General features: G+C 42.0%; 1 protein-coding gene across 4 annotated transcripts in view; it reads right to left on the bottom strand.

Moving 5' to 3' along the window:
• TMEM266 (transmembrane protein 266) overlaps nucleotides 1-27,758 on the bottom strand; it is an 84,509-nt gene extending 56,751 nt beyond the window's left edge. The window contains exons 1-4 of one of the 4 annotated variants that reach the window (XM_064389721.1): nucleotides 27,604-27,758; nucleotides 3,643-3,820; nucleotides 2,449-2,549; nucleotides 1,380-1,485 (exon numbers count right to left, since the gene is read on the bottom strand). In XM_064389721.1, coding sequence (XP_064245791.1) covers nucleotides 1,380-1,393 — 14 coding nt within the window. In that variant the 5' untranslated portion in view covers nucleotides 1,394-1,485; nucleotides 2,449-2,549; nucleotides 3,643-3,820; nucleotides 27,604-27,758. Of the gene's footprint in view, nucleotides 1-1,379; nucleotides 1,486-2,448; nucleotides 2,550-3,642; nucleotides 3,821-26,970; nucleotides 27,044-27,603 lie in introns of those variants that run through there. The other 3 variants (XM_064389722.1, XM_064389723.1, XM_064389724.1) reach the window with 3 other exon arrangements.
• Nucleotides 27,759-27,880: the final 122 nt, after the last annotated feature.

The raw sequence follows: 27,880 nt of genomic DNA, 5'->3' as shown, positions 1-27,880 counted from the left end.
AACACTAATGGGAACTCCATGCAGCTGAAAACAGTCTGACAATGTGTAAGTCTCCCACATTTAGAACAAGATACTACTTCTGTGGAAATTTTATCTGTTACCATCAGTGCATGCACAGGATGGCTTGGCTGTAGGACACAGCTTGCATGTCAAGGGCTGATCTTTGCTGCACGCAGCAAAGCTGCTTGCCCTGTTTGATCCCAAGGATGTGCAAGCACAAACTTCTACAGCTTCTTCTAGGGGAGCCTGGTAACTTTGGAAGAAATCTCAGGCTACTGTCAGAGGTATACAGCAGGTGTGAAGATACTCTTTTTCCACAGGGATACAGTTAAAAAGTTCTTAGCACCTTGTGTTATCTGACTGCAAAAATTGCATTTTATTTTAAAGAAGTTTATTAAAATTTTCCAGCAATTTAAGCAACCTGGTTAGCAGTTCTTTTTTCTTCCCCCAAAAATAAAAGGCTACTTTAGAAGACAACTTAACTGGTACATCTTGTATTAGGATATCATCTACGGATGTGGGTGAAGGAACTAAAATTCTGCAATGAAAGTTTCCATTGGTCTGAGTCTCACCATTAGAGTAATTCTTTCAGATGGAAGATACTATTATTGAATTAAAAGGAACTAACTGCTGCCAGAATTATCAAGAAAGTAAAATGCTGTTACATGTAGCATATTTGACAGGGAAAGGCTGCAGCTATGTCATACTGTGGCAGAAAAAAAAAAGGTAAAAGGAAGTACTACCTGAACAACCTAAAAGCTCTTATTTTATTCATGTCTAACTAATAAAGGAAAGTAATGAGATTCTTTAATTTCCAACAAAACTGTATTCTTCTGTAAACAAGAATCTTCTCATTCTGAAACCAGAAACGTAGCGGTGAAAGCTAATTTTAGCAAAAATTTTCTTTGATTTTCACCTTTAATGTCATCCTGTGGACATGTACCTTTGTAAGTCCAAACTGGTTCAGCTTTGCATGAAAAAGCATGCAATGATCCAATTTCCAGCAGCATAAAAGAAACAGGAAATGGGTTGGTGCAACCTTCCCTCCCCCAACGTTACGGAGTTTCTGTATTCTCAGACAGACTAGATGATAAATAAAGTCTGATTTGATTGAAAAGAAAACCAAACAGACTGGTGTTAGCAGACAGATTTGGGCAGGAAAAAGAAAGGTAAACAGATCTGAAAACAACATAACATACTAGTTTTCAGCCACTGCTGTTAGTAATGCACATCAGACATGCTCACAGCATCATTCAGGTAGTTTCTGCTAATTCACAATCTTTAGAGAAATACAAAATCTCCAGGATGTCACATCATTCTCCTCCAGGTAGCAGACTGTTCCCTTTCATTTAAAGTAATTTGTATCACATGGTACTTACTGAGGATTGGTCATGTTGGAGGATGCAACCAAATCAGCAGTGGTTCCAATATTTAACTATTTCCAGCTGCTCTGCATTAAAGTTCTAGCCTTGCAAGATTAGGTCTCTGTGAGAAGCAAAACAAGGTTATCTAAAACACAGCTGAAAGAAATCCAAAGGGCTACACTGACTTCAGTTGTCATGTTGCTAATTGTGATTAATAGGTTAGTTCCCCCCATGATACTTTTTCAAAGTGTTTTTATTCCAGGTTAATTCCTCCATCTTATGGAAGCTGTACAGTTACAGTGCATTTACTTTCACACACAGACATATAATTCCATAAGAACACAGGTCTTGTTTTAAACCACTCAATTGTTGAGAAAATAACCAAGATCAGAGGGGGAAGGAGATTTTCAGAGAAAGCTCACCCCTTCAGGAGCATAAATTCTGTTGGAAGGCAAATTTTTTACACTTTCTAGACATAAGCATTAACATTGTCAATGAAGTTTGGGGGTTTGGTCTCCATTTTCCAGTTTGAACTGTTCCTGACTCCCTTTGCTATCTTAGGAAGTCTCTTCCAAAAATTACATAATGTCGTCAAACATTCTGCTACCAGGATAGTATTTTGATCAAAAAAACCCAGTAACACATTTGGAGAAGGCAAAATCTCCACTTGTCCTGTACCTGGAACAATGCATGGCCCCAGAGCAAAAGAGGACAAGCCTGTGAGAATGTGACCTACTGATACACAGGTTTTGGAAGCAGGAAAAACAAGGAATACCACACAACAAACAAAAGCTCTTGAAAATCATGAAAGACCTTGTGAAGCTATTGCAAAGATTAGATGCCATAAAATTTTTAAAAGTAATATAAAAACAGACTCTTATTTTGATTAAACAGAAATAATCGTCAAAGCAGAATTACTTACAATAACACAAATGATCATGAAAAATGCTCTAATACTAAACTTTACCCTAGAGTTAACTACAGGCTGAATTGTTAGTCAAGTATTTACCGTGGAGACATATAAATGTAGCTACATTAAAATCCTTAACAATCACTTCTTACAAGAAAGTAAAATTGAACTTACATCTTTTGTAGAGCCATTTCCAAGGCTTTATTTCATATTGTGTAATTTTACAAAAATGCAAAATGTAGCCAATGCATTTTCACATTTTCCAGATAATGTGCCTGGGTATGCAAGAAAAAAAAGTTCTACACTGTAATCACCCTCCTCAGGTAGGTAAGTCAGCCAAAAGAAATTTAATTTCATACAAAGAGAACAACTTTAAATAAAAGACTATACATACTTTAGAAAGACACACACCGTCCATTTATTTACAATCTTGTAATACTTCTAAAAACAGAGTAAGAAGGAAATGTTTTTCAGATAAAGCTTTGCTAACACAGCAGAAACTTGATTTCATATCCATTCAAGTATCAATGGGAGTTAATCCTCTGGTCTTTATACACCTTAAATTATTTCATTTACTATACCCCTAAGACAGCAAAATACTAAAACATTTGCCTAAATTTATGAATATTTAAATCACACAGAACTTTCTGATGGCAACTGTTGCATCTACCAGCACAACAAAACTAAAATGTAAGACTCAGACTTGGTTTGCAGCGTTAGCTCCCTAACATCTCATTTTCAGTTGACATTTTTACAACAGGAAACAACTCCTAACAATCCTGAATGGAAAATTTTACCCAAATCAGCTGTTCTAAGCACTCAGCATGAGGAAATGGCCAAGGCATGAGATACTGTGCACCTGTCTTCTGAGAGTGAGAAAACTGAGAATCCTGCTCTAACTGCATTATCAGGCCAGGGGAGTAAAAAATACATGGGGATCCAACTGATTTAGGAAATGGGAAGAAGACTGATAGAAACTGGCCTTAGAGGACAGACAGGCAAATGTACATGTGGAAGCTTCTTAACCTAGTAAAACCTCACCGTTTGTTCTGGAGACAGCACAGTGCTGCTAACCCCAATCTCGCATCCAAAGGGGACTTCGAAAAGAAAGCAATGACAAAAACTGTACATAGATTTTAAGAAATCTTATTTTTTAGATTAATCCTAAGATTCTAGGGAATGGGCCAGGACACAAACACTAAATATCTGTCCCTCCCTTCTCCTGCTTTCCCAAAGCTGGAAGTGCATTTGCAATGAAACAGAACTGTGTTTTACAGCTCGGCCGGGCTCTGAACCGGAGGCAGCAGCACCCAGCCAGACCAGCTCCCTCCTGCTGGAGCTGGCAGCTCTGCAGCAGAGTGTGCTCACCCCGGGCCTGAAGGAGCCGCTGGCAGGAGGCAGCAGCTCCTCTGCAGGGAGCAGAGTCCAGCCGGAGCCAGGGATCGCTACCATGACACGAGGAGCTCACCGGGCTGGGACAGCAGCACCGAGACGCCCGCAAGGAGAGACGGGGACCCAGCTCTGCACAGGACTCACTGCAACCCTCCTGAAACAGAGAGGCAAAACGTGAGTAATCGCTGGGGAAAATTACTGATGTGTTAGCTGATCTAACCAACTGAAGAGACAAGTCAGGAAGTGCAGTAAGAAGACAAAAGAGATGTAATAGGCTGTGTACATGTATCTGTCCGTCTCCTAAATGGATTACTGTGATTCACACTTCTTTCCAGGCTTTATGCAAGCAATAGAAAGAAGTATCTTAACATATACTGGTATTCTGCAAAAACTTTTTTTTATCATCCACTCCACTTCATCTATCTGTTTTTGACTTCCTTTTAAAAATAATCACATTTCAGAGCAACATGAACAACTTGAAATTTCCACAAGAAACTTCTTTGCAACTGAGTGGTGTTTAAAGGCAGCAGGGATCAGCAGGGACATTTTATTCTTTTAAACTTATCTCCTGCTTGCATTCCTATAGGATTTTCCCTTAGGCAAAGTGGAATGACATTGCTCTTCTCCCTGCCGACAGACAGGCAACTTTTGGGTATTCTATCAATCACCTGAGTGAAAATTTTTCCATGCAGCCCTTTCCCCACCTAACACTCTCAATGTTCATTAGACAAAAATGCCGCCTCTCTCATAGTCTCATCTGATGGAATTACTAAAGGTCCAGAGTTTTTGGCTTTTTTCCCCACTTCGTAGAATTGAGAGTAGGAAGCACACAGCACTTGCTGAGCTGCCACGTGAGCATGGGCAATGCCCAACTCCTGAGAGCTCAGCAATTCTGCTTGTTCCATGGTGTGTTTTCCAGGTGAGATGGCTGCAGCAGGAGTGCAGTCTCCAAAGTTTAACAGAAACAGTTTGGAAGGGAGTTACAACAGAAAGGAAAGAATTGTCCCACTAGTTTCTAGTGCAAGCTTTCAAGCAGTATAACAACCACAAACATTCACTGCAGTAAATGAATGACATCTTGTATGTACCAAGAGAACAGTGCAATCTGATGGGAAGCGTATAAATTTGCAACTGGTAGCCCAGCTTAAAACATGCGAGATCACAGCTCAAATCTCAGCCAAGCTGGTTCAGCTCTTCACCCCTCTTTAGCACTGAAGGAAGCTGTACCCCAGCCACTGAGCTCTTTCTGAAGCAAGATCTTCAAAATGCTTCAAAGTGCTGTCCTTGCCTTGCAAGCCCTTCAACTTTGCTCTGTCACTACCCATGCCCGTGCTCCCAAGGTTTCTGCGAGGTGTCCTTGGGCTGACTGTGCTTTTCCTCCTCTCCTGTGCTGGGGCATGGGCACCGCCTGCTCCCGGCTGTGCAGCGCTGGGGTCATGCCCTGCACTTGAGCAAAGGTTCCTGCTGCTGGCCTTGCCCAGCACACAGCCTGCCCTAGTTAATTTGTTAATGTTTACATCAATCTTCTATTGTCAGTCACCACACCTTGGCTGGAGCTTGCTAGTAAGAGATAAAATCCCGCTGAAACAACAAAAAGCATAGAACAGAGTTTGGAAAGTGTATGCTAAAGCATAGCACATGGTGTGCATACACTAAGCTAAAACAAAAGCAAAACAAAACTCAAAAAAAGAAGAAAATCTATACTCCACTGGTGCATGAAGCCATGGCTTTTAGCATCGATTTAAGCAGAGTCTTACAAAATATGTGTCACAATGTAGTGGGCCCAATTGGGGGTGGGGAGTAGGAAGATTATTTAATTTAAGCCTTTAGCACTGAAGTCCCTACTAGTTAACTTGTACCCTATTCAGCTGAGCTGAAATCAAGACAACATGATTCAGAACTGTTTGCTGCACTTGCTCATGTTCTGAGGCGTATTATCGTGAATCTGTAAGCTCCTGTACAAAATTCAGATGCTAGCTGAAGCATGCAAGTTTGTGCCCTTACAAGGCAGCTACAAAACCAAATGCTGAGATGTTCTTGTAATAAGTCCCCCAATAGCAGCTTAAGACAGTTGGACAGGCTCTGAGTTTGCATTCAAAGGAAATGCCTCAGGCCCCACTCAAGGAGACACTGCTGTTGCTGCAAGGTGGGGTTTTGTGTTCTCACCAGCTCCATCTCCTTCCTCTGCCCACACCCCATCCATTAAAAAAAAGGAAAAAAAAGAAAAAAAAAAGGAAAAAAAAAAAAGGTAGGATGGCTTCCCTGATGCAGGTCATAGTACAGCTCCAAAAATAGCTGTGCCAGCAAAAGTGAGAGTGCAGGGCAAGGCAGTGTGCACAGCCAAAGAAACAAAGCAGGCAGAGCAGAAAGACTTTGGATCAGAAACACTCAAAGATGAAGTGCAGAGCCCTGGCCATTGGCAATACCCAAGTGGAGCAAACGCCCGGCCTGAAATCACTGAAGAGACTCAGGCAGCGGTGCAGAGGAGGAGGGCTGCTGTGGGGGTTTTTCTCCTTCTGTCACACTGGAGCTTTTTACTCTGAATCTAGTCCACATCAAGAAACAGAATTTTGTTTCCTTTGTGCAAACAAGTTACATTCTTATCTCAGCCTATACACTGAAAGCCTTAAACACTTGGAAGTGTAAATGCCAATGATGGCTGCTTGTGTGCCAGCTGGGCAATCCTAACGCCCTCAGGAGCTATTCAGAAAAACAGGAGGAAAAGGAATAATCTGAAATAAGACTAAGCGTAGGGGAAACACCCAAACAGACATTACCCCCGACACTTTCAAAGCAAAACAGCAAGAGTGATTTACACATTGAACTCTTGTGAATCACCCAAGCCAGATTTTTTGGTGATGAACACCATGGACATCATCCTGAGGATCACCACCAACCTGATGTGATCACTCATTGCCACTACTACAAGTTGCATTTCTCCAAGAACTGAAATTCCCAGGCCCCCTGGGATCACAACTGTTTTTGTCCCGAGAATTTTAATTAGCTGCAGTCATCTGCATTTAGAAAGTTTAATTGGTCATATATGCCAAAACTGCTCCCTTCAGGAATCCAGCAACTTGTACTTCTGAAAGGGAAAAACTGACAAATTTGCAGGCATGGTTCCAGCACTTCCTTGCCTTAGTTTGGATTAAACAAAATTGGTTCTTCTTTTTCCCCCAACAGGAAAAATCAGGGGCTATGATATTAAAAAAATTCTTTTGATTAAACTGACCTTCCATAATGTCTTATGTAACACAAGAATTTGATGAGGTATTAGATTTGTAAAAAAATTATGAATGCAGAGATGCCACACAGAAAACAAAAAGCAAATTAACTTCCTTAATCTTTAATATTCCTAGGCAGTGTCCAAAAGAAAAGAGGCACAAGAGAAGGAGTGTTTTATTTCAAGGAAGAATGGACATTTGAATTTTGCATCTTTTTCATGGAGGGATTGACAGTGAAGTTTTTAAATACACCATATTAAAAAAAAAAAAAGGAAAAATTCCTCCAAAAACTCCAGGAAAGGTAATTCGATTGGGGGAAGAAAAGGAGAAAAAAAAAAAAAGTCAAGCATTCACAAATTAGGAAATGGCAGATTTGCACTTGCTCATGCAGTCATAATTCTATTCCCTTGTGGAATCGTCCTCTGTGCTGAAATTAAGTAGAACACTGTTCAAGGAAAAAAAACCCAGCATGTAATCATGTAACTAAAGACCCTCATTATTCCTAAGCGGACTCTCACTTTCTAGAGAGAAGTCTAGATGGGCCAGAAGAGAGAAAAATTATCTTGTGCACAGTTAATAATCTCACCACAAATGCAACACGATTATTGGTTGAATCCTGAACATTCCAGTACTGCAAATCTGGAGTACAGAACAAGTAAGAGCAACTGGAACCAAGCCTTTAGAGGAGGATTAATCCAAAACAGACTCTGAGGACAGCCCAGTCAAGCCCACCCTCTTCCAAGGAGCTTGCAGGTGTGCAGCACATGGCACTTCCAGACCAAAAGAAACTGAGGAGGAGCTGCTCTGTTTTGGAAGGTTATAAAAAGACTCCACTCATGTGTCTTCCTTGTGCTCTCTCTTCAAATGGAAGCTGGGGAGGAGAGCAGAGGTTGTGTCGCAGCTCTCCACACAGGTTGTGTGACTGCAAACGCTCCAGCACCAACAGGCTTTAACACGAGAGCTGCCCACAGCTCCTCTGGGCTGTCAAACAGTCCATGCTACACGGTGCACACCGGCACTGCTGGAATTCAGGGTTCGCACACACTCCCAACATTTTCCAGAAAAGGCACAGGCCTGGCAGGTACTGCAGCAACCCACAGGGCTGCTGATTCAGAAGATGCCACAGGGCAAAGCAAAGGCCCTCTGCACTGAGGGCCTTCTGCTTGGGGAAGTTTAATGCTACAGCAAACACTGAAAGCAATATGGATCTCAAAGGTGTGCAAAACCTGTCCATCCACAAAGGCTATCCAAATAGCAAATTTGCTCTTAGCTCCTCAATAAACAAAAGACATTCATTCAGCCAGATTATTCATTTGATCTCTTTCTCTGGAGTAATTCCAAGCATGCCATTTCCCTTTCCATTTTACAAACCGCTTGTATTTAGCTGTAATAAATTGGTGATCCTCACAGTTATCTGTAGTTCCTGCTTGTGGTAGAAAAAAATCCCCACACCACAGGGTTCTTGAGTCCAGAGAACAAACAAAAGAGAACAATCACATAGCTAAAAGGTCCCTTTACAGATTTGTGTGCTCCTGGGCTCACCGATGGAAGCTCAGGATCAGTTTGCATTTGAAATGTGCCACCTCACAGGCTGATAAGGAAGGAGCCTGGCATCAACAGCTCCACTGGACTGAAAACATCTGACTTTTTCTGGTCTGGGAAATGAAATTACTCTGGACTCAGCATACAGTCCGATGATCGTTTGGACAAATTTCATAACACAGGCACTCCCCCAACAAACCACGATTTTTTGTGTCACAAATTCTCAAAACAAACAAACCAACCCCCTCAAACAAAACAACACACGCACACCCACCCCATTTGAACCCCAAAGTTTGGTTTATATTTCCTTGGCTAAAAACAACTGCATTTTGGAATTTAAACGTTTGGGAATGACACTAATCTAGTCAAGTTGTATTAAACCAAATCGTTACTATTGGAAGCAAATCAAGTACCAATTCAGTTTCAAAGCAGTTCATTTTGCTTTCATGTGTCAAGAGTCAACTCTTGGATCTTGTTTTTAGTTCTCTTTTTCCCACTCCCTGGAAGTGCAGTGAAAAGCCAAACCAGAAACTTTCAGCCACATCTTCTTGTTTTCAAGTCAGGAAAGATCAGTCCAGCCGCTCTTTAGAATAGTGTAGCAAAAAATATGTACCCTTTTGAACATGCCAGAATTAATGTTTTTAGGTCTATTTAGATACCTGGCAGGTCATCTCTGACTAGATTTGAGCTTATCAGGCATGAACCTAATTTTTGCAGCCTATTTATGGCTTTTGAGGGAAGAATGGAAGTCCATTTGAATCCAACAGCAAATTTTGCTTTTTGTCCAAAGCATTTGGACAGAGCTGGAAATTCACTCAGGCTTTTAACAACAGCAGCAGAATAACACAAATCCTTGAGACACCCTGAGTTCGAGGTATGTGTCAGTTCAGGAGGGTGACACTGGCAATCTGTCTTAGTCATGTGAAAGTGCTGGTGTCTGTCACCACCTGTCAGAAGAACAGGCAAAACTCACTACATTTTCATTTTCATCCACCATATGTGCTGCCCATCTCACTTGGAGCTTAACTCTTACTTGAGTTTCTGATCATAATCTTAGATTAATGTAACTTTGAGACTGTCTTCCAGCCATTAGCCTTCAACCTTAAGACTCTTCCTCAAGCTATCAATTTTAATTTTATTCAGATCCTGGGCCTAATGGATTTTGCAATTAAAGGCCTTTAGAAATTTTAGAATAGAAGTATCCTCTAGTTTTCTAGAGAACATAATGTCAAAAAAAATACAAAAGATTCACAACACTACAATAAGAATGAGAGAAAGTAGAGAGAAAATCTTGTAAGAAATTGTTGGCATCTCTTGAAGCTGAGGATTTCAATGCATCTTGCCAATTACAACTCTGTGAAGCCCATAAATATTATATTTCTAGCTAGGAAGGAGAATGAGAAGTTCTTTAGACCAATTCCATTTTTCACATAACCAGCAGTACAGAATCAAAAGAAACCTAACTAGACCAGTTATTAGACAAATCAAAACAAGCATCTGGAACCAAAGATTTCATTCCAAGAACCAACTAAATCACAAATATATTTGTGAGAAATATCTGTTTTGTCATTCCTGGAAAGTATTATGGGCAACCTTCCAGACAAAATGCAATAAATTTATATGAATTTATGGCTTTACTGTGTATGTTAAAAGCAAGTATATAACAATTAGCCCATTGATGTGAAATGTATTGCTCTTCTCTTGGACAGTGTTATGCTTTATAATTCAGCTTTTGGAAACAAACAACCCAGCTGTTCTGAATGCAAATTTACCAACAGTTGCAGCATTTAATCCTGTTGATGCACACAGGATAAACTCCACTCTGTAAAAACACTAAAATTCTTGAATTCACATCTGTCTTGCACTTCAGAGGCAAGTTATTTCACAGAGGTATGGGGACACAACAGCTGTACTGCTTTTGGCTGGCAGAGGCTTTCCTGATCACGGGGAGCCTAAAAGGCAAGATTTAACTACCTTATTACAGCACGCAGAGTACTGAGAGCCATTATTTCATATACGTCTGGTGCATTTAACCAGGTCACCCTGGATCCCTCAGCAGGTGATGGAATGCACTTACTGCAAATTACAGGCTGGGTTTCTGCCACCAAGCACTGATGGTGAGAGAGTGGGTCCAAGCTGTGAGCAAGCAGGCCCAGCCCAGCCAGTCCCGTGAAGCACCTGGAGCCACAGCCCACGCAGAGCAGCCCCATCAGCTGAGTGTGCCTTCCCCATGAGCCCTAACGGGGGCCTGAACACATCCCAGGGGACACACACACAGGGGACACACACACACAGGGCCAGGGAGTCCCCCTGCAGCAGTGTGCCTTCCCCCTCAGCTCTAACTGAGTCTGAACACATCACAGGGGACACACACGTGGCCAGCAGAGGTTTGGAGCCTGCCTAGTCTGACCACTGCAAACTGAACAGATAAGGCAACAGTTCTTCCCACTGGACCTGGAAAAGGGATAGGAAGCAAAGGCTCTTTTTTACTAGAAGTAATTGATTCCTTAGTTATTTTGTATGGAATACAAAAAGGATCAGTGAAGTATGCAAGACAAGTACTTTCTGAAAATGTTAAAAAGCATTTGATCTGCACAGGCATGCAGAATTCCTTCAGAATGAAGCTATTTGCTTATTCATATAAATACATATTAAAATGTATTCAGCTACTAGTAATAAAATAAACCAGACATGGAAAGTAAAAATGTCCAATTTATCTTTTTCCCCTCTCAAGAATACCTAACATCACCATCCCTGCCCAGCCCTCATTTCTTTTAAACTGCAAGAACAGAGGACTGATATTCTTGTCACATGAGAAAATGCAGAGTATCACAAGCTACCGAATAAATTTCAAAGAAGATGCAGGAACACCCACCCATGCACTCCCTTTGATTTAGAGGGGAGAACTGTCAGCTTGTGCTCTTTCACTGATAGCATCAGCATCATGATAAACTTAAAATCAACTTCTCAACTGCTAACGCCTCACAAAGTTCACTCTTCACTAGGAAATTAATCTCACTGTGATTCAAAACTGTGAGCCTAGAACCAGCTTTTCCTGCGGCATAGTAATCTGGTGCTACTGCTAATACTAAGAAATCCATGTTGTGAAGCAATGAGGATGGTACTCTGGGATTCAGATATAAATTTTACCTCACTATTCCCTCAGGCTTCTGCAATGCACTTTGAACCACAGCCCTAAAGACACGTGGTAAAACAACAGCCCCAGAAGAACATGAGCAAGAGAGGCACAGAGCAGTAAGAACTGTAATATCTTACAGGCAGATAAAATATGCACCATGGTTCAAACAGAAGTGTTAATGCTCTGACGCTGTTTCACTGTTTGGACTTCGGTGCCTGAATGCCACATCAGGTGATTTCATAGGACTAGGCCATGGCTTCCTGGACCCGTTTTTCCTTTGTGGAGGAGGAAAAAAATGAGGAGAGAGGAAAAAAAAAACAACCAACCAACCAAAAAAAGAGAACTTTCCTGCCTTAGAAAAGTTTTTGTAGTAAATTTAGAGGAACTGTAGTGATAAGACACAATGATAAGGGAAGCAAACTGATGAATCTAGAGCAGATAGATCACTGCCTGGGAGCTGGTGGTCCTGAAGTGTCCCCAAGAACCCCAGAGGTTCTGCCCCAGCAAGCTCCTGCTGCCACTGACAACAGCCAGAAAGTTCAGGGCAGGGACTGACACAGAGAGGGACCTGCCCTCAGCTTCTCCAGCTATTCCACAAGTAAACTTTGGAGTAACTGTTCTACCCAACACTTACCAAATCATAGCAAAATGGGAAGAAACAAATAGCATATACAAACTTCTCATGTATTTTCAACTAAAAGTCATGCATGTTAATTCCTAGGCTTCTCTTTTAATATACAGCCTAAGTAGTTCATTTGCAGTTAGGGAGATGATGGAGAAAAGTTATTCTCATTTAAAATGCCTGGCACTAACTTCAAATCAGACCTCAGTGGCTTTTGCCAGTCTATTAAATAATTATAACAAATATCTATTAAAGGAGATACAATAATTTTCTGTGAACACTTCTATCAACATGACAGTGTCTGCTGGAGAAATGTACAATGGAAGCTTATGCAACAAACTCTGCTACCCCTGAGCTCAGCACAGGGAATATATAAAACATGTGTTTTAAAAAGCTTTGTTTAGTAACTATTTTCTTCAAAGCAGAAGATAATAAAGAAAACAGGAAACCCCAACCACACTGTCCCACAAAAAAACCTTTGTCCTCTATCCCCCAGTATTCAGTGGCACCGCACAGCAGAAAAGCTTTGGCCACTGTGTGACCCAACGCAGCAGCCGCCCTGCCACCCTGCTCGGCTCTATTTCAGCTGTGTCTTATTTAGTACTTCAAGTCCCATGACCCATATCCAATAAGGAGGTTCTGTCTAATACACTGAGCAGATAAAAGGATGCTTTTCAAGCAAAGGTTATGCAACGAATCCACACTGCAATGCAAGCCCCAGAACAGTAAACAAATGTCAAGATATAAATAAAACATATTTTTGCTCTTCAACCTGTAACACATACCAGTCACTTGCTTGTAACAGAACCGTGTCTGTTACAGCTATAAACATAGACTTTTGTTAAGATTTATCAAGTCATCTTTATTAAAAATAAAAAAAAAACCCCAAAACAAACTACTTTGCCAGTATATTCATTAAACATTTTTAGGATACAGGAAATTCATAAAAACATGTTAAAACCAGAAAAATTAAAGCAAAGAAGCTACATCTGCATTAGCTTTCTGGATTAAGATCATGAAGAGCTGGTGAAACAGCTCTGAAAATTTTCAGAAATATTTTGTGTATCACCATTGCATTAACCCCTCCAAACCAAACATTATCTGCTAAACAATCTATCAAACTCAGCTGAAGACTCCCCAGCACCTTCAACAGAATTTAAATAAGTTACTGAAAACATACTTCCTAACTAAACACAAAACCCAAGACCACATAGGAAACATATCTGGATTAGTATTCAAGTTTCTGACCTTTCATCTAGCATTCTGTTGATAAAAATCCTGCCACTTTCCAATAGAAAGAAAAGCCTCAAGTATTGCAAGTGTAGGTTGTTGAGGTTTTCTTAGATACATATGAAAATATTCCAAAAATAAAATTAATTGCTTTTGAAATCTTATTTGAATCAGAAATATAAAAATCCAAAACAATACAAATTTTCCAATATATGAAGAATATCTGTGAGGTATTATTATGATACTGGCATCAGGTGAGAGATTTACTGCACTTGTCACTGTAAAAACAAGCACTAGAAATAAGACAATTGGCTGCAAAGACCAATGCAGGATTTAAAGGGGCAATATCTCGTGAGCCTTCATTTCTCATCTTCATAGCTCCAGAACACTGGTCCTTAGTAAAACATTCTCTGGTATAATTCTTCTCACTCTCAACACACACTTTTAAAACACAATGCTGACAATGGACAGGTTATGAACTGTAGAGCTCACAACACCTGAACAGTGGAGGGTAGAAAGCTTTCAGATGATCCCAGGTATCTGCTCTCAGTGAGAGCTGACAAAAATCCACTGCAAAATCCACTGCAGCCCAAGATGGGAAAAACACCAAAAGGACGACCAGAATTCTATGATTTTTCAATGAACAGAAATGAAGCACAGAAATGAACACAAGAAAGTTAGCCCATGCTTTAGTTATTCACATGCTACTTAGAGACACATTAGGTGATTTAGAAGGTGGTTTTTAAAGTGATATAACCCCTGCTCCAAAGCACTAAATCTAATTTGAGGCATTATTTACAGTAATAAGATCACACCGTTTTGAACCAGCACAGATTATATACCTTATCAACAGAGGCTGGTTTAATGGACCTACCACACTGATGCTGAACAGAGACCTTTCAGGAGAAACTGCAGGACAGACAGCATGAGAAATAGGGAGTGCTTCAGGATAGGAAAATTTCTGTCTTGAAGGGAAGATGAACAAGGTTCTGACAAGATATTTCATTAACAAGTAATTTCAAGAGCCAGTAATATTGGAAACACTCTTCTACAGAGCACAAAACAGAGATGTCCAAAGGAAGAGTGATGCCACTGAAGTAGCATCAGGCAGCATCCAAAAGGGTAAAAACACAGGCAGGCCAAACCACAGCTCACCCTCAACCAAGAGCAGAATCCTTTGGGAATGTGATGGGACAAAGTCATCCACTGAGATCAGATCAGTTCAGGCATCCCCACACTATACATTTCAACACTGCCCTCCCCACTGCTGCAGAGCACACAGCTGGAGGGCAGAACTATTTTCTCCTGCTTTTAACAAGAACCTTGTTTCAAAATCCCAAGGAATAGCTGTACTCCAGTGTGCTATGTAACTGTAGCATGCATCACATTTCACTCATATAAGGAGTCAATCCATTCATTTTCCATTAAATTAATATGCCTCCCTTTATTCTGGAAAAGAAATATGGTGAGCCATAAAAACAAAACAGACATTTTTCCCATCTCTGTTTTCAGAGGCCATGGCTAAGTGAAAGAAAAGATTGCCTCACTGTGTCCAGGCCAGCAGTTTTCCTTTCTGGATTAGCACACAGGATTACCACAGTTTGTGCTGGGCTTTGGGACTAGTTGCCACTGCCCAGTTTAAAGCTAACTCACTCAGGTACAAACTGCACTCTGCAATGCAGCATAAGATTAACTATTTAACTTAAACCCAAATCCATTTTCCCTACTTACTGAAAAACAGCAGCTGACGAACTATGGATCTGGCATTCGCTCACATGCAATAAAATTTGCTGCAAGTATCTAAAAATACACTTCCTGGCTGGCAGCCTAAGGAACCAATCAATGAAAGTTCAAGAGGTGCGTTTCACAGTCCAGATGTTCTCAAACTCTGCTCTACTGACAAACAAAGATGGCTGGTCACATTATGCTGACTTTTCTTCCCTTTGCTGTACCAGTTTGTGTCCAGAAGATGAAAAGCACATTTGACATTCTTTAAATACTTCTCCTTAAACATCTCCTTTTGCTACAGATAGCAAAAAATATCACAGCAAGTCAATGGAATAAGAGGCTATCCCAAAGACAACTTGGTGGAAAGTACAAATCAAACTCGAAGCTCTGCAGCAGGATGAACTTAATGAGAGCCCAGAAGGCAGAACAGTTACAGGATCCACATGTGCATACACACATTATAGATAATGACAAGAAGTCCACCTGGCTGAAATGTTTTTCCTTACCCCACCTACTCTCACTGTCAGCAGATATAGTGTTGAAATTTGTGAAAACTGGGGAAGGGAAAGAGAGCTTACCTGCTTATTTAAGGATAAAACTTAGTAGGATTTTCTAGGTAAATAAACTGTAATAGTGAACAGTGATACTAGGTCTTATTTCAATAAAAACCCATGCCTGAATTATTTCCTCTAACCCTTCAGTTGTATAACATATAACTTATAACAACCAGTTATATAAATGCAAAAGTGTATCTCAGAAAAAAACATGAAAACCAATTTAAACATGCACTTATCCATGCACCAAAACAAATACAAAACTATCAAAACAGACAAAAAATCTAAGCTTGAAAACACTGTCATGCCCCTTGCACAGAGGATACACAAACTCTAGCTATGGACATACAAATATCGTCATCCATCCTTTCATCTGGATTTTAAATTAGCAATTAGCAACCTGAACACCTTTCACGCCACCCACCATGACACACAAGAAGGGAAGCAGCTTGGTCCAGCACGTAGGTCCAGTAGCTGCTGCTACATATAGACCTGCCCTTGCTTGACTCACAAGAATGCTTATAGTTCAGTCCTTAGAGGGAAAAATGAATGGAATGTTTAGCTTGATACAAGGAAAATCGTTAGAAATTACATACCATGCAGCTTCATTGCCCTTAGCAGAGAAATTGAAAAATAGGTCATGTATGGCACCTTTTATACACCATTTTTTATTTTGATCTTGGCTTGCGAGTCCTTTGCCTCTCCTCTCCTTGCAAAGGCACACAAATCTGTGAGCATAGCCAGAGCAGCCTCTGAGGCTCTTTTGCTGCATTTTCCAGGGAGCAGCCCTAATCTTGCCAAGTCAGAAGAATCACCGATCCATCATTTTTGCTAGCATGTTACAGAGCAGAGGACTAAAGCAAAATTCTAATATTCAGTGCTTTTCCATGAAACAAGTGCTCTGCAACTTAACTCTGCTCCATCTTTCCTTTCCTGAACAGAACTTCTGCCCTTGGTTTTACGTCTCTGCTTCAGACACAGGGCTGCTTGATGATAGCAGAACATGCATTACATTCTGTTATTTTTTTCAATCCTAAATAACCCAGACAAACTCCTTGCTTTTAGTAAAATAATTGTATGCACTACAATTTTTCCTTGAACACCAAAATTCCAGCTCTTGCCCATGATGTCACTGAATTTTCAAGTAACCATTTTTAATGTAAGCCACAGCACTCTATCCAGGTACTCAATTTCTGCTGTGAACAAGAATTTGTTTTCACCTGGAGGTTCATGTGTCTGCAGCACAGGTCAACAGCTTCATGCACTACACAAACCTTTCAGCCAATATTCTGCTAGCAGATTCCTTTACAGACAGGCTTCTAAATCAGCCCAACTCAAAACTACTGCTGTTGCTAAATATGGGGCTCAGGTGAGCAGGGGAGAAGTGATTTCCTTAGCCTACCATCAGTCGTGTTGTCTGAGAGGTTACTGAGATCATGGATGCTGCTGCCTTGGTCTCTATTTTTTACATGTCTTTTGGCAGAAATATAGAGCAAGACAGATTCCTTTATGCATGATAAATGCTACAATCACTGCCATCTCCTTAGGGAAAGCAGAGTGCTGATCACAGCTCAAATGGGGATTAAGCTCACATGGAAAACACAACTTCTCTACCGCAAGGCAGGCTGATCTTCTGCAGGCTAAACAGTCACAGATAGAGAATATGTGTTTTGATTAGCTGACTACACTGCACTTTATACAAAGAACCCATTACTTTGGGTGGGTTTGATCACTTTTGTCGTCCTTTAAGGCAATAATTTTACCACCTTACTGCTTTTCTTTTAAACTCCACTTTGGGAAAAAGAAAGTAAGACAAAACCCAGACAAGAAAGGTCTGCTCATCATCACCTGCTCCCCAGCCTGTACAAAACAGAGTATGTAGCAGTGGGGATTCTCCCAAGCTGATGGTCACCTCCAAGCATAAGCTTACATAAATGAGTGCCCAAGGAACCTGTAAACTTCCTTGAGCTCCATTCAGACGTACTTGTAAAAATTACCAGCTATTGACACTGCAGTCAATTTAATGTTATACCTTGGGATCTTTAAGGATTAAAAAGCCTAAGTAAATATTCATATATTTAGGCAGAAATACTTTCTCTTCTCTAGATAAGCAAAATAAGGTGTGGTGTGTGACACAGAAAGGCATGGCATTTCTCTCATAAATCCTATTTGCCTGTAATCATATTCTTGTTCTCCTTCACTATATATTTTCTTCCCTTTATACCCACCAGCAGGTTGGAAAGCTTCCAAACTGTTTTATTCTTCAGGGCATTTTCTGTTTGGTTTTTAATATGGTCTATGTTTAAACAGTCTATATGGTCCCAAGCATTGCTGCAAACACCCATACAAAATTAAATTCAAGAAACAAAAAAAAAAATCTCTTCAACACCTTCAGAACTGCAGATACGATACAGTCGGTGAGACATGCACAGCAGAAGAGGCAGCCTACCATCCTAGAAGCTTTTACTGAACTCTGTTCTATTTAGTTCTTGCATCAGCTGGATAACAGACGATTTAAAATACAAATATTCTATATCATGTACTTCAAATCTAGGCTCTGAGTGCAAACAGTACCATTAACCATTATCTGCTTAACAAAGACCAATTATTCACTGAATAATCAAGCTACTGTGCAAGTTCTGAATACCTGTAATATGTTATTTGATAATATGGTGTCTTCTGACCTAGACAGTGCTGCCTACAGTATATAATTAAAGGTTTCAGATACATTTTCCTTCTCTTCTGCCAAATGTTGTTCATGCAGTATGCTTCATTATACTCAGTAAAACTAAGAGAAAAACAGCCTTTTTCTCTTAGAAGTGCTTTCCTAAACCATTTAAACACAACCAGTAAAAGCCCCAAGATCAGATGTCCATCTAGGGAAGGAAAGTACCACTGCTATCAGTTTTTCCTGCAATATCAAATTATCCATTTTATAACTTCATATTTTGAACACTGGCCTTCCCTTTTTTCTACCGTCATTCTAGGAAAGACCACTTGGCATTGCCTTATGATAGCATTATAACCAAGCTAATTTCATTTACAAGACATTACCAAGAGAGAAAGCTTCTGCCCCACACAGCCACCAACAAAAAGGAAGTATGTTTAAATGATTTTTAAATCTTGTGAAATACACAGGCACGAGAGTATAAAGTCCTCCCTCTCACAACAAAATGCACTGTGCAAATGTGTATTTCCCAGTCAATTTGTCCCATCTACCTTAATCCTTATCTGGAGACATGAAGCAGAAGAAAGCTGGCTGACTTCACGTGTTCATTCAGTCCATGAAATCTCTCCATCCAGGCAGCCCGTGCTAAAGTTTACAGCGCTCTTAGATGAGGCTGTGGAACGTTTCTCACTGGATGTACACGTCCTGCATTTAACCCAGCAAACATCAGCCACATCCCAGCTGCTGCCAGTCGCCCGGGCACTCACAGACCTGGCTGCAGTTGCACATGCTTCAAACACATAACCAATTACTCTTTGCTTGCTAGTTCACTGTACCCAGTGCTTTCAGATTTGGGCCTTGGCAGGCTACCAGCTACTTGGACTGCAGTCCTCTCCCCCTGAAAAAGGGAAATCATCTTATACTGAAAGAAGTTCTTCAAAAGCAACAAGCCTATCTATGCTTCAGAATGAAGTGTTACAGTCAGATATCCAACTGCTATCCAATTTTACAGGTAAAATATCCAACTGCTAATGGAAAAAACACCAAGTTTCTTTCCATCATTCCCAAATTTCAGAAAAGCACAAGGGAGCTGCTGATGAGCATTTTTAATCAAAAGAGAATGCAATTAAAAAATAAACCAAACATCACCCTTACAACTGGACAGTCTGTAGCTCGAGATTCAAAGGGCTGTAACAATCCCCGAGCTCCTATTCCTTGGGCTCTTGGGGGAATCCTTTGCCTGGCACTCCAGGCCTTCCCAGCATTTCAAAGAATACCTTCATTTACACATCAAAACTCCTGCCTTCTGGCAGGATACGAAGCCTGGGTACCAGCGTAAAAGCAGCACTTCAAGACAACTGTTATAGTCTCTTCCTTAGCGAGAACCATGGCTTTTTACCTGCACAACAGTTACTGCTTTTTCTAAAGCAGAATAATAGATGCAGGAAGATGGCCAGTATCATTAAACTAAAACTCTTTAGAATCTTTAACGAAATATAATCTTTTTCAAATGTCAGTCACTATGGTGACTATTCTGACTTCTAAAACAGAGTGAAACTGCCATACCAATTACTTCTATCTCATGAGAAGCAACCTACTAAAGGAATTCTTTCTCATTTTCACATTAAAAAATAATAGCAGGGAGACAAGTTTGGTGAAGATGTCCATGAATCTCACTCAGCATGTCACATTTAGATTCATCACAGATTTATCCTAAAACAAACTCCGAAATAAAATATATTTCAGAAATTTTCAATACAAGTCATATGACACCATGCATTTAAAAACCCCAACTACTACTCAGCAAGTACTCTCCAATGCTCTGAGCTAAAGAACTGGGGCTAAAAGAAAAGCTTTGAATTTTTCTGTGCTACCCTTCCTTTTTTTCTTCTTCTTCTTCTCAACTGGAAAAAAACTCCTCAGAGCACAAGTCATCCAGCAGAGCAGCACAAGGTGCAGTCAGCAGGGAGGCAGCACTGGTGCCCCAGTGCTCCACCACAGGTGTTGGCTGTGGATCAGCAGCAGACAGGCCACAGCTCTCTCCCACAGGCTCTAACAGAGGCCATGAAAGATTTCCTCCTGCCCAAACCTACTCAGAATTCCCACTGTCAGCATAGTTTCACTGCTGAGACTGAGGTTTGAATTCCCATTTTAAAATACTTGGAAGACATACTAATGCAAAGAATATCTGCTCAAAACCAGTTCCTTCGGAGTAAATCTCAAACTTCAGATTTCTTTTTTTTTTGAAACAAAATTAACTTCTCCCATTGCATGTTGCAGTACAGAACAAAAGTTTTTTTCAGAAAGCAATAGTCCTGTAAATAGGCTCTTGCAGGAAAAAAGGCAAAAAATCTCAATACTTACAATATTTAAAAACTTGACTGCACTTCTGTTCAAAACAAAATGAAAACTTTAAAGAATGCAGTGAAGAAACTCCAGCCACTCTCCTCCACAAAGACAAAACTCTTTCCAGTCCAGAAGCACTTTCATATCACATATCACAGTGGAATCACTGCAGCAGTACTATAGAATAAATATGCATGTAATAATCAAAAGTGAGGATCTCTGATCTAAACAGCAAGGAAGATTGTTTCAGATAAATTACTTTCTTCTGGCTTATCTTCTACTTATATAGCCACCTGTTCCAATTTAAAAAAATATAGGCTTTTCCATGTGGCTGCATGAAAAACAAGCTCCTGACTTGTGCAATAGAAAATGTACAAAAGTTAACCCTCCTAGCTATAAAATAAATTGAATTTAAAAATTACTTTCACATGTACTCTTGTCGGCAGATAAGGTATCAGAATATTACAGCATAAGCATCACCTAATTGTTTTTTTCAGTGGTACTCCTTTAGAAAACTAGAGGAAAGCTAGGTTACTACAATTTCAATGTTTGCAATGTGAAATGTGGAAACAAAAATGTACATGTATTCATGGTACCAAAGCCAGTAAGACTTCTCTTGACCAGTGCTGGTCCTTGATATGCAAGTAAACAAGAAATACCCGGGTATACCCAAAATGCACAGACCTGAATTAACATCTGCTATGCATTTCAAGAGACTATGTAACAATCTTGTGCTAGGGATGCAAGGGATGCAAAAATGGCAATGGAATTTTTCATGACATACACACAGCATTATCTCTATAACAAAGGGGCTCCTAAGCACCTATCACCATTCACTATATTCTCATTACAATGTATTCAGATTGCAAATCCTCTGGGACAGGACTTGCCTTTCATCCGTACCAGAAGAGTCTACTGTTCACAATGAGGATCCCAGCCTTATTTGCTTTAAATACTAGCATAGCACAAATCAGGGGTTTTTTAATGTAGAAGACTGAAAATATTCAGAAAGAGCCCTTTGTGTTCATTCTGTGCTTAATTCACATTTACAGCTCAGTATAAACACTTCAGCTGTCATTCTAGTAACAGTCTTTCCTACCTAAGAAATTCAAGATGGGGCCAAATTTGCCTGCATAATGATTTCACAGTAAGTGGCAACCAGATGGACAGCACACTGCCATATGCTCCCCTTTGCTCAGAGGTGGCAAAGTGAGCAAACGTGAGCCACAAAAAAAGGAGAGAGAGTAAGGAGAAAAATATCTAGGACTTCCCCCACGGGCAGCCCCTCTGGAATCTGCACTCGTTCATGAAGCACCAAGAGCCCAGAGGCTCAGAAGTTGTGCCCACTCTGCAGCCGCTCCTCAATTTTTTTTTTTTTTTTTTTGCCCAGAGATAACATGTGTCAAAAACTTTTAAGTAAACCTTGATGCCGCCCACGTCCTGTACTGCTCTTTAGTTGGAGAAGACAATTCTGACCATATTAGAATGTCTCCAAGGAGTACCTGCCCTTTTGAGCTAGTTCTAAAAATAACACCTTTCCAAGTCAAACATATCTGTTTAATTACACTACTGGCCCTGCTCTCAAAGTCCTTCTTCTTAAGACTGAAAAAAAAAAAGAGAGCATTCAGATTTCTGGATGTGGCTGCTGGTAACAGAAGAAAAGCAACAAATACGTGCAAGAAAAATCATTCAGATTGGCTTTTTTTTTTTTAATACACTTGTGCAATTAACACGTTAACTTTGACTGGATCTCCCTTTCCTGTTAAAAATTGCTTTCAAAGCTGTCTACTTCTATCATTCCAGATAAAAATGCAATTATTTACTACATGTGAATTGTAAAATGCAGGCAGCTATTATATACAGACAAAAATTATGCACTGCTTGCTGAGACACACCACATGCCTCATGTTTACATCCTGTATGTTTGCTAGCTTTAATTATTACAGACAGGAGCTCTTTAGTTCACTCAAAGAAGAGCTTTCTTTGTACATTTGTACCATCATCTAAATTCACTGGTAGTCCAAATGACTACTTTTCTATAAGAAATTATTTGATAAACTTGAACAAAAGCATTGAAGGAAGAATTATAAAATAATTCAACAGTAAAGGTCTCACTAACTTCAATAAAACTTGTATTTTACTATTTTTATGCATTAATTTTCATTTTCTATTAGTGGAAAAACCTGGTAGGCACACTTAAATATCAGACACATAACACTTTCCACTACAAAGACTTTCACAACTTTTTTGAGAAGCTCTGACACTTGCCTGTCTGCAGGCAGCCTTTGAAGTTCCCTGGAACAGCAGAGATGCTCTTTGTCTCTCAGCAATCCATTCAAGTTAAACTGAACTGCTTTCCTATGCCTGCTTGCTTTTTTAATCAAGCATTAAAAAAGGTGGCCTCTCAAAAGTCACAAAGGGCTGGGCACCTGGTGCCTCTGACAGAACAGAGGCAAGGGTGCTGTGAGCACTGGGAGGCTGCTGAGGCCAAAAAGCAGAGGCAGGACACAGAGCAGAGAGGAGGATGAAACAGGTCAGACTTTACCTGTTGTTCCCCTACACAAAGCACAGAACCCAAAGGTCCTTTCCCTATTCCTCCAGTAACAACCTCACCAAATAAGGCAATTACCCGAATTAGAAATCGCCACTGAAGGCTCAAATCCCATTAGGGATTTTTTTAAAGCAACAAGGGAAGTTTATACCTCCACGTAGTGTAATTTTACAAAATAAAACCCAAACCAAACAAACACACAAAAGGGGCTAAAGCCTTCCAATTCCAAGAGGTTCCATGTTCGAAACTAATTTGCAAGGTTATTTGGGCTGAAAGTAAAGCTCTTGAAAATTTGGAAGTACCACATTTAGAACAGCCTGTTACTTTAGCTCCATTTGCATTAATCCTCCTCTCAACTACTAAGCTCACATTCTACTCTTCCTGCAAATCATTGCCTCATTCAGTGAGCAGGGTGGCTCGTAACACAGACCTGGATCTGCACAACCCTAAATCAGGTACTTGCTAACTCACAGGTCTAACTGCAACCAGTGGATTTGAACATTCATTTTCAAAGGTAGTTTCATTTGTGTGCAATGCTACAGGCACACATGGTGCTTTACAGATGCAAGGAAAGATACAAAAATTGCCCCAAAGAAATTTTAGTTAAAACACATCAAAGCAACACTGAACTTTACAACATGATAAAGTGCACGTGAGACACACGAATAAACCAAGAAATAAGCTGATGCTGCAATTTATAATGCTTAGTTGATAAACATTATTGACAAGTATTATTAGAAAACCTCCACTGCTACTTGAATTTACAGGGCCTGGCTTCACTCTATTCATGCAAACCCAGTGATTTCAATGGGATCACATGGAGACAGCAGGTTTCACTGGGACCTTATAACTAAATTAAGAATTAAACCTAATACATCAACTTGTCACACCAAATCCTAAGCCCAGCAAATGGGTGGGCTGAAATATGACAGACTGAGGCAGCCCTGCTGCTGCCCAGAACACACCAGCTACGAATTTGGAGGAAAAAAGGTTTCAATTCACCTTGGACAGAAACCTCTAGAGCCAAAGAATGAACAACGGCAAAGTTCTACCCCAGAGCATTAAGAAGCCAACCTTTTACTATTTTTTTTAATTATTTTTCTCCTGAAAATTACATTTCACCAAGCATGCTCATATCCATCTGCACTACATACATACTCCCAAAAGTTAAAAAAATTTTTCCAAGTAAAAAAATCCAAAACTCTCCATTTTCCAACACCGTTGATTCCAAACTTATCCTCATATTACTGAACCTAACAAGAGTGTAGCAAATACCCTACAGCAACACACAGTATCACTCTAGAACCAGTGAGGAGAGGAAAAGGAGGACTCAAACCTCAGTCCTCCTCTCATATACCAACTAGCAACATAGATTCTTCAAATGGTACTTACTGGACACTTTAGATGTTAACACATGTGGCAGAAAGGACTCCAGCTCAGTCTCCTATATCAGTATTGGTTCTGCAGTGCTCATAGGAATAAAGCATTTTTTCTGTTAGTTAATCCCATTGTCCAGGAAGCAGTCTAGCTGAGCACCACTGAAGTAACTGAAGTAACACCCCATTTCCTGCCCCGATAAAAGATGCAGTTTTGTTCTGCATAACACAATTCAATTAATTCTTGTGCTATTGCCAAGCAATACAACTAATTTAAACAAATACTGATGATGCAGGTAAATTTTAGTCATGTCAGGATCTCGCAGGGCAGGGCAGCTTCTTCTCCTAATTTGGACCCAATCACGTCCAGCAACATGGAAACCGTGCGCTTCATCTTGCTGGAGATTGTGCTAGTTCTGTCCCACCAGGCTAAAAGTAATCTGTGATGCAATATCACTGCAGCGTCAGACCCCACAGTGCAGACACCATCAGACAGGTTTGGGGGAGTCACCACTGAACCACGCTGGTGTAACAGCACTTCACTACTGGGGGCCAGGAGAGGCAAAGCACAGTGAGCTCTAAGCATCTTGTACAGGGCACCTTCAGAACTGTAACCACACTTGCATCCAACTAACCTTTGGGAGCAGGCACAGTGAGAGGGCAGACAGCTACACTGTTATGGTCTGCATCCATGCTGTCAGTCAAGATCTGAAAATACTTCAGCTGAGTAGCAGGCTTGCACTGGTACTCACACTGCAAGCATACGTAGCTCACATCTTAATTTTCTTTCTGGCCTTTTCTGTGCAAGTTCAGATCTTTATCTCACCTCCTACTCCAGTTTTGTGGCTGGAGTAGCAGAATATCTGAAATATCTGCTATCTGAAATAGCAGATGTGTACTCTTGCTTCGTGTCCTTGCTGTCCACTGCTGTCTTTAGCACAATTACTACCCCATAACCACATCTAAACTTGTGAGCAACTACCACCTCTTTTCACCCTTCAGGCAAAAACAGCATCTTGCCCTAAACAATTGTGCAATGAGTAGCATCAGGACAGAGCTGCAAAAACTCCACTTCGTTCAGAAACACAGGGCAACGAGTAAGGTGAATACACGCATGCATCGCTTTGGAAATGGGCTCCTCGCTCACACCATCCCCTCGCTGGCTGTGGGCACACTCCTCCCAGCATTTAGGAACCACAACACGTTTGAAGCACCACACACTTGCTTCTTATTCTGCATCCTCTGTAAATGAGAAGTATTCCTGCTCTTCTCTGAACAGAGTATTCTGCCTCGCAAGACAGACACTGTTCACAGCATCAAGACACACATTTTACCACACAAGATACCTGGTGCACAGTGCTAATTGCAGTATCTCCTTGCAAAGCATCTTTAAGCTACCATTGTACACTCTCATTTATAACCCCCACCTAACGTGACTGTGGTAGCAATAACCCTTTTACAAGTGTCCTGCAGGAACTCGCAGCATCTTCACACGAGCCATCAAAAAATTATTATCAGCATTGTTCTATCTCGTCCACACTTGGTTAGTAATGTTATTACAGCACGTTAAAAGTACAGAGGCTGCTTACCCCTGTTTATATAAATTCCAGTAATAAGTGTTGCAAAAATAGCAGGATTCCTAAGAGTCACACAGCAAAGCAGCAGTTCCTGAGTGCCTGTGAGAGTGCCCTGCGTTCAGACAAATGAGCCTTCTCTGCTGATTGCGTTCACAGCTGTAAATACCCCTACTCCATTACTCATTTCACTTCTTTTACACATACAGTCTTCTGCAGCTGCTACAACTGGTGGCAGGTGCAGGCTCTAATACAGAGCTTGTAGATCAGCTTGCTCTTAAACTTTCATGTAAGAACCAAGCAATTTTGCAGACACACTTAGCAGAACCTTTTCCTAACTTCAGTATACTAACATGCTTTGAAACCATGCACATTCACATACTACTATTTTTAAGAAAAGTTACTGGGATGTGCTGTCCCAGTGAAGCTCATCAGTCCCCACAATTTAGATTTCACCTCTACAAGTCTAACAAAAAAGGCCTATTAAGTTTATTATATTTTATGGAAGGCAAACCATAAAATTCCCTAGTAGAAAGCACTCTAAATGGCTTTCGACTCCAGAAAAGAAGCTACTATTGCTTTTCTCGTTGGGGCAAGCAATGGTGCTACTCCAGGAGAGGGGGATTCCAAGAAGCAACGCAGCGCCTTACGGACACGGAGTACTCTTGCGTGAAGACACTGCTGAGGCACCACCGTTGGCTGGGTTTGCACACACAGACAATAAAAGCAACTTTCACGCTCAGGCATTACCGGGGCTGTTCGTATTCCGGGTCCGCACATCCGAAGTTGTCCAGCCGGGCCCGTCCGGAGGCGCGCGGGCCGCGCAGAGCGGAGCCGAGCGGAGCCGGGGACGGCGATGAGTGAGGGGCCCCGCGGCGCCCAGACCCCGCCGCCCCCGCCGCTCCGCCCGCGGCCCCGCAACACCGGCGGGCGCGACCCTCGCGGCGCCCCGGGCCGGGCCGCGGCTCGGCTGACCCCGCGGGAGGGGGCTCGGGCCCCGCCGCAGGCCGGCCCGCGGCACAGCGCCCTCAGCCCCCGGCCCCGCCGCCGGCAAGTTGGCGGGAGGCGCCGCCCGCCGCCAAACTTTGTCCGCCGCGGAGGGGCTCGCCCGCCAGCGCGGCCCCCGCCACCGCGGGGAGCCCGCCGGGCCGCCCCGCCCGACCCCGGGGACGGCGGGCGCGCGGTAGCCCCGGGAGGCGGAGGGACCGGGATCCCCGAGCCGCGCACGGCCACGGCGGGGCACGGCACAGACCCGCTGCCCGCGCCGGTGCACGGTACGGTCCCGCGGCTCGGGCACGGCCGAGACCCGCTGCCCGCGCCGGGGCACGGCACGCGCCGGGGCTCCCCGCTCGCTCCTCCGTCCCCGGGGCTCCCCGCACGTACCTGCTGCCCGCGGCACCCGCGGCACCCGCGCCCGGCGCGCGCCCCGCGCGGGGAGGGACCCGGGGACCGCCCGCGCGCGATCCCGCGCGCGCCTCCCGCCGCTCCCGCCGGGTCGCCTTGGAAACGCGGGGCCGGCGCGCGGGTCGGCCCGCGGGAGCGCAGGGGGCGCGCGCGCGTCCGCCGCGCGTCACGCGGGCGCGCCCGGGCCAATCGCGGCGGCGGGCGGGCGGCGCGCGCTGGAGTACTACGAGCCCCCGGCCCCGCCCCCGGCCCCGCC

The sequence above is a fragment of the Passer domesticus genome, chromosome 14 (assembly GCF_036417665.1).
Source record: "Passer domesticus isolate bPasDom1 chromosome 14, bPasDom1.hap1, whole genome shotgun sequence".
NCBI lineage: Eukaryota > Metazoa > Chordata > Aves > Passeriformes > Passeridae > Passer > Passer domesticus.
Note: the sequence above shows the minus strand (reverse complement) of the source record. Positions and strands in the feature narration are given on the sequence as shown.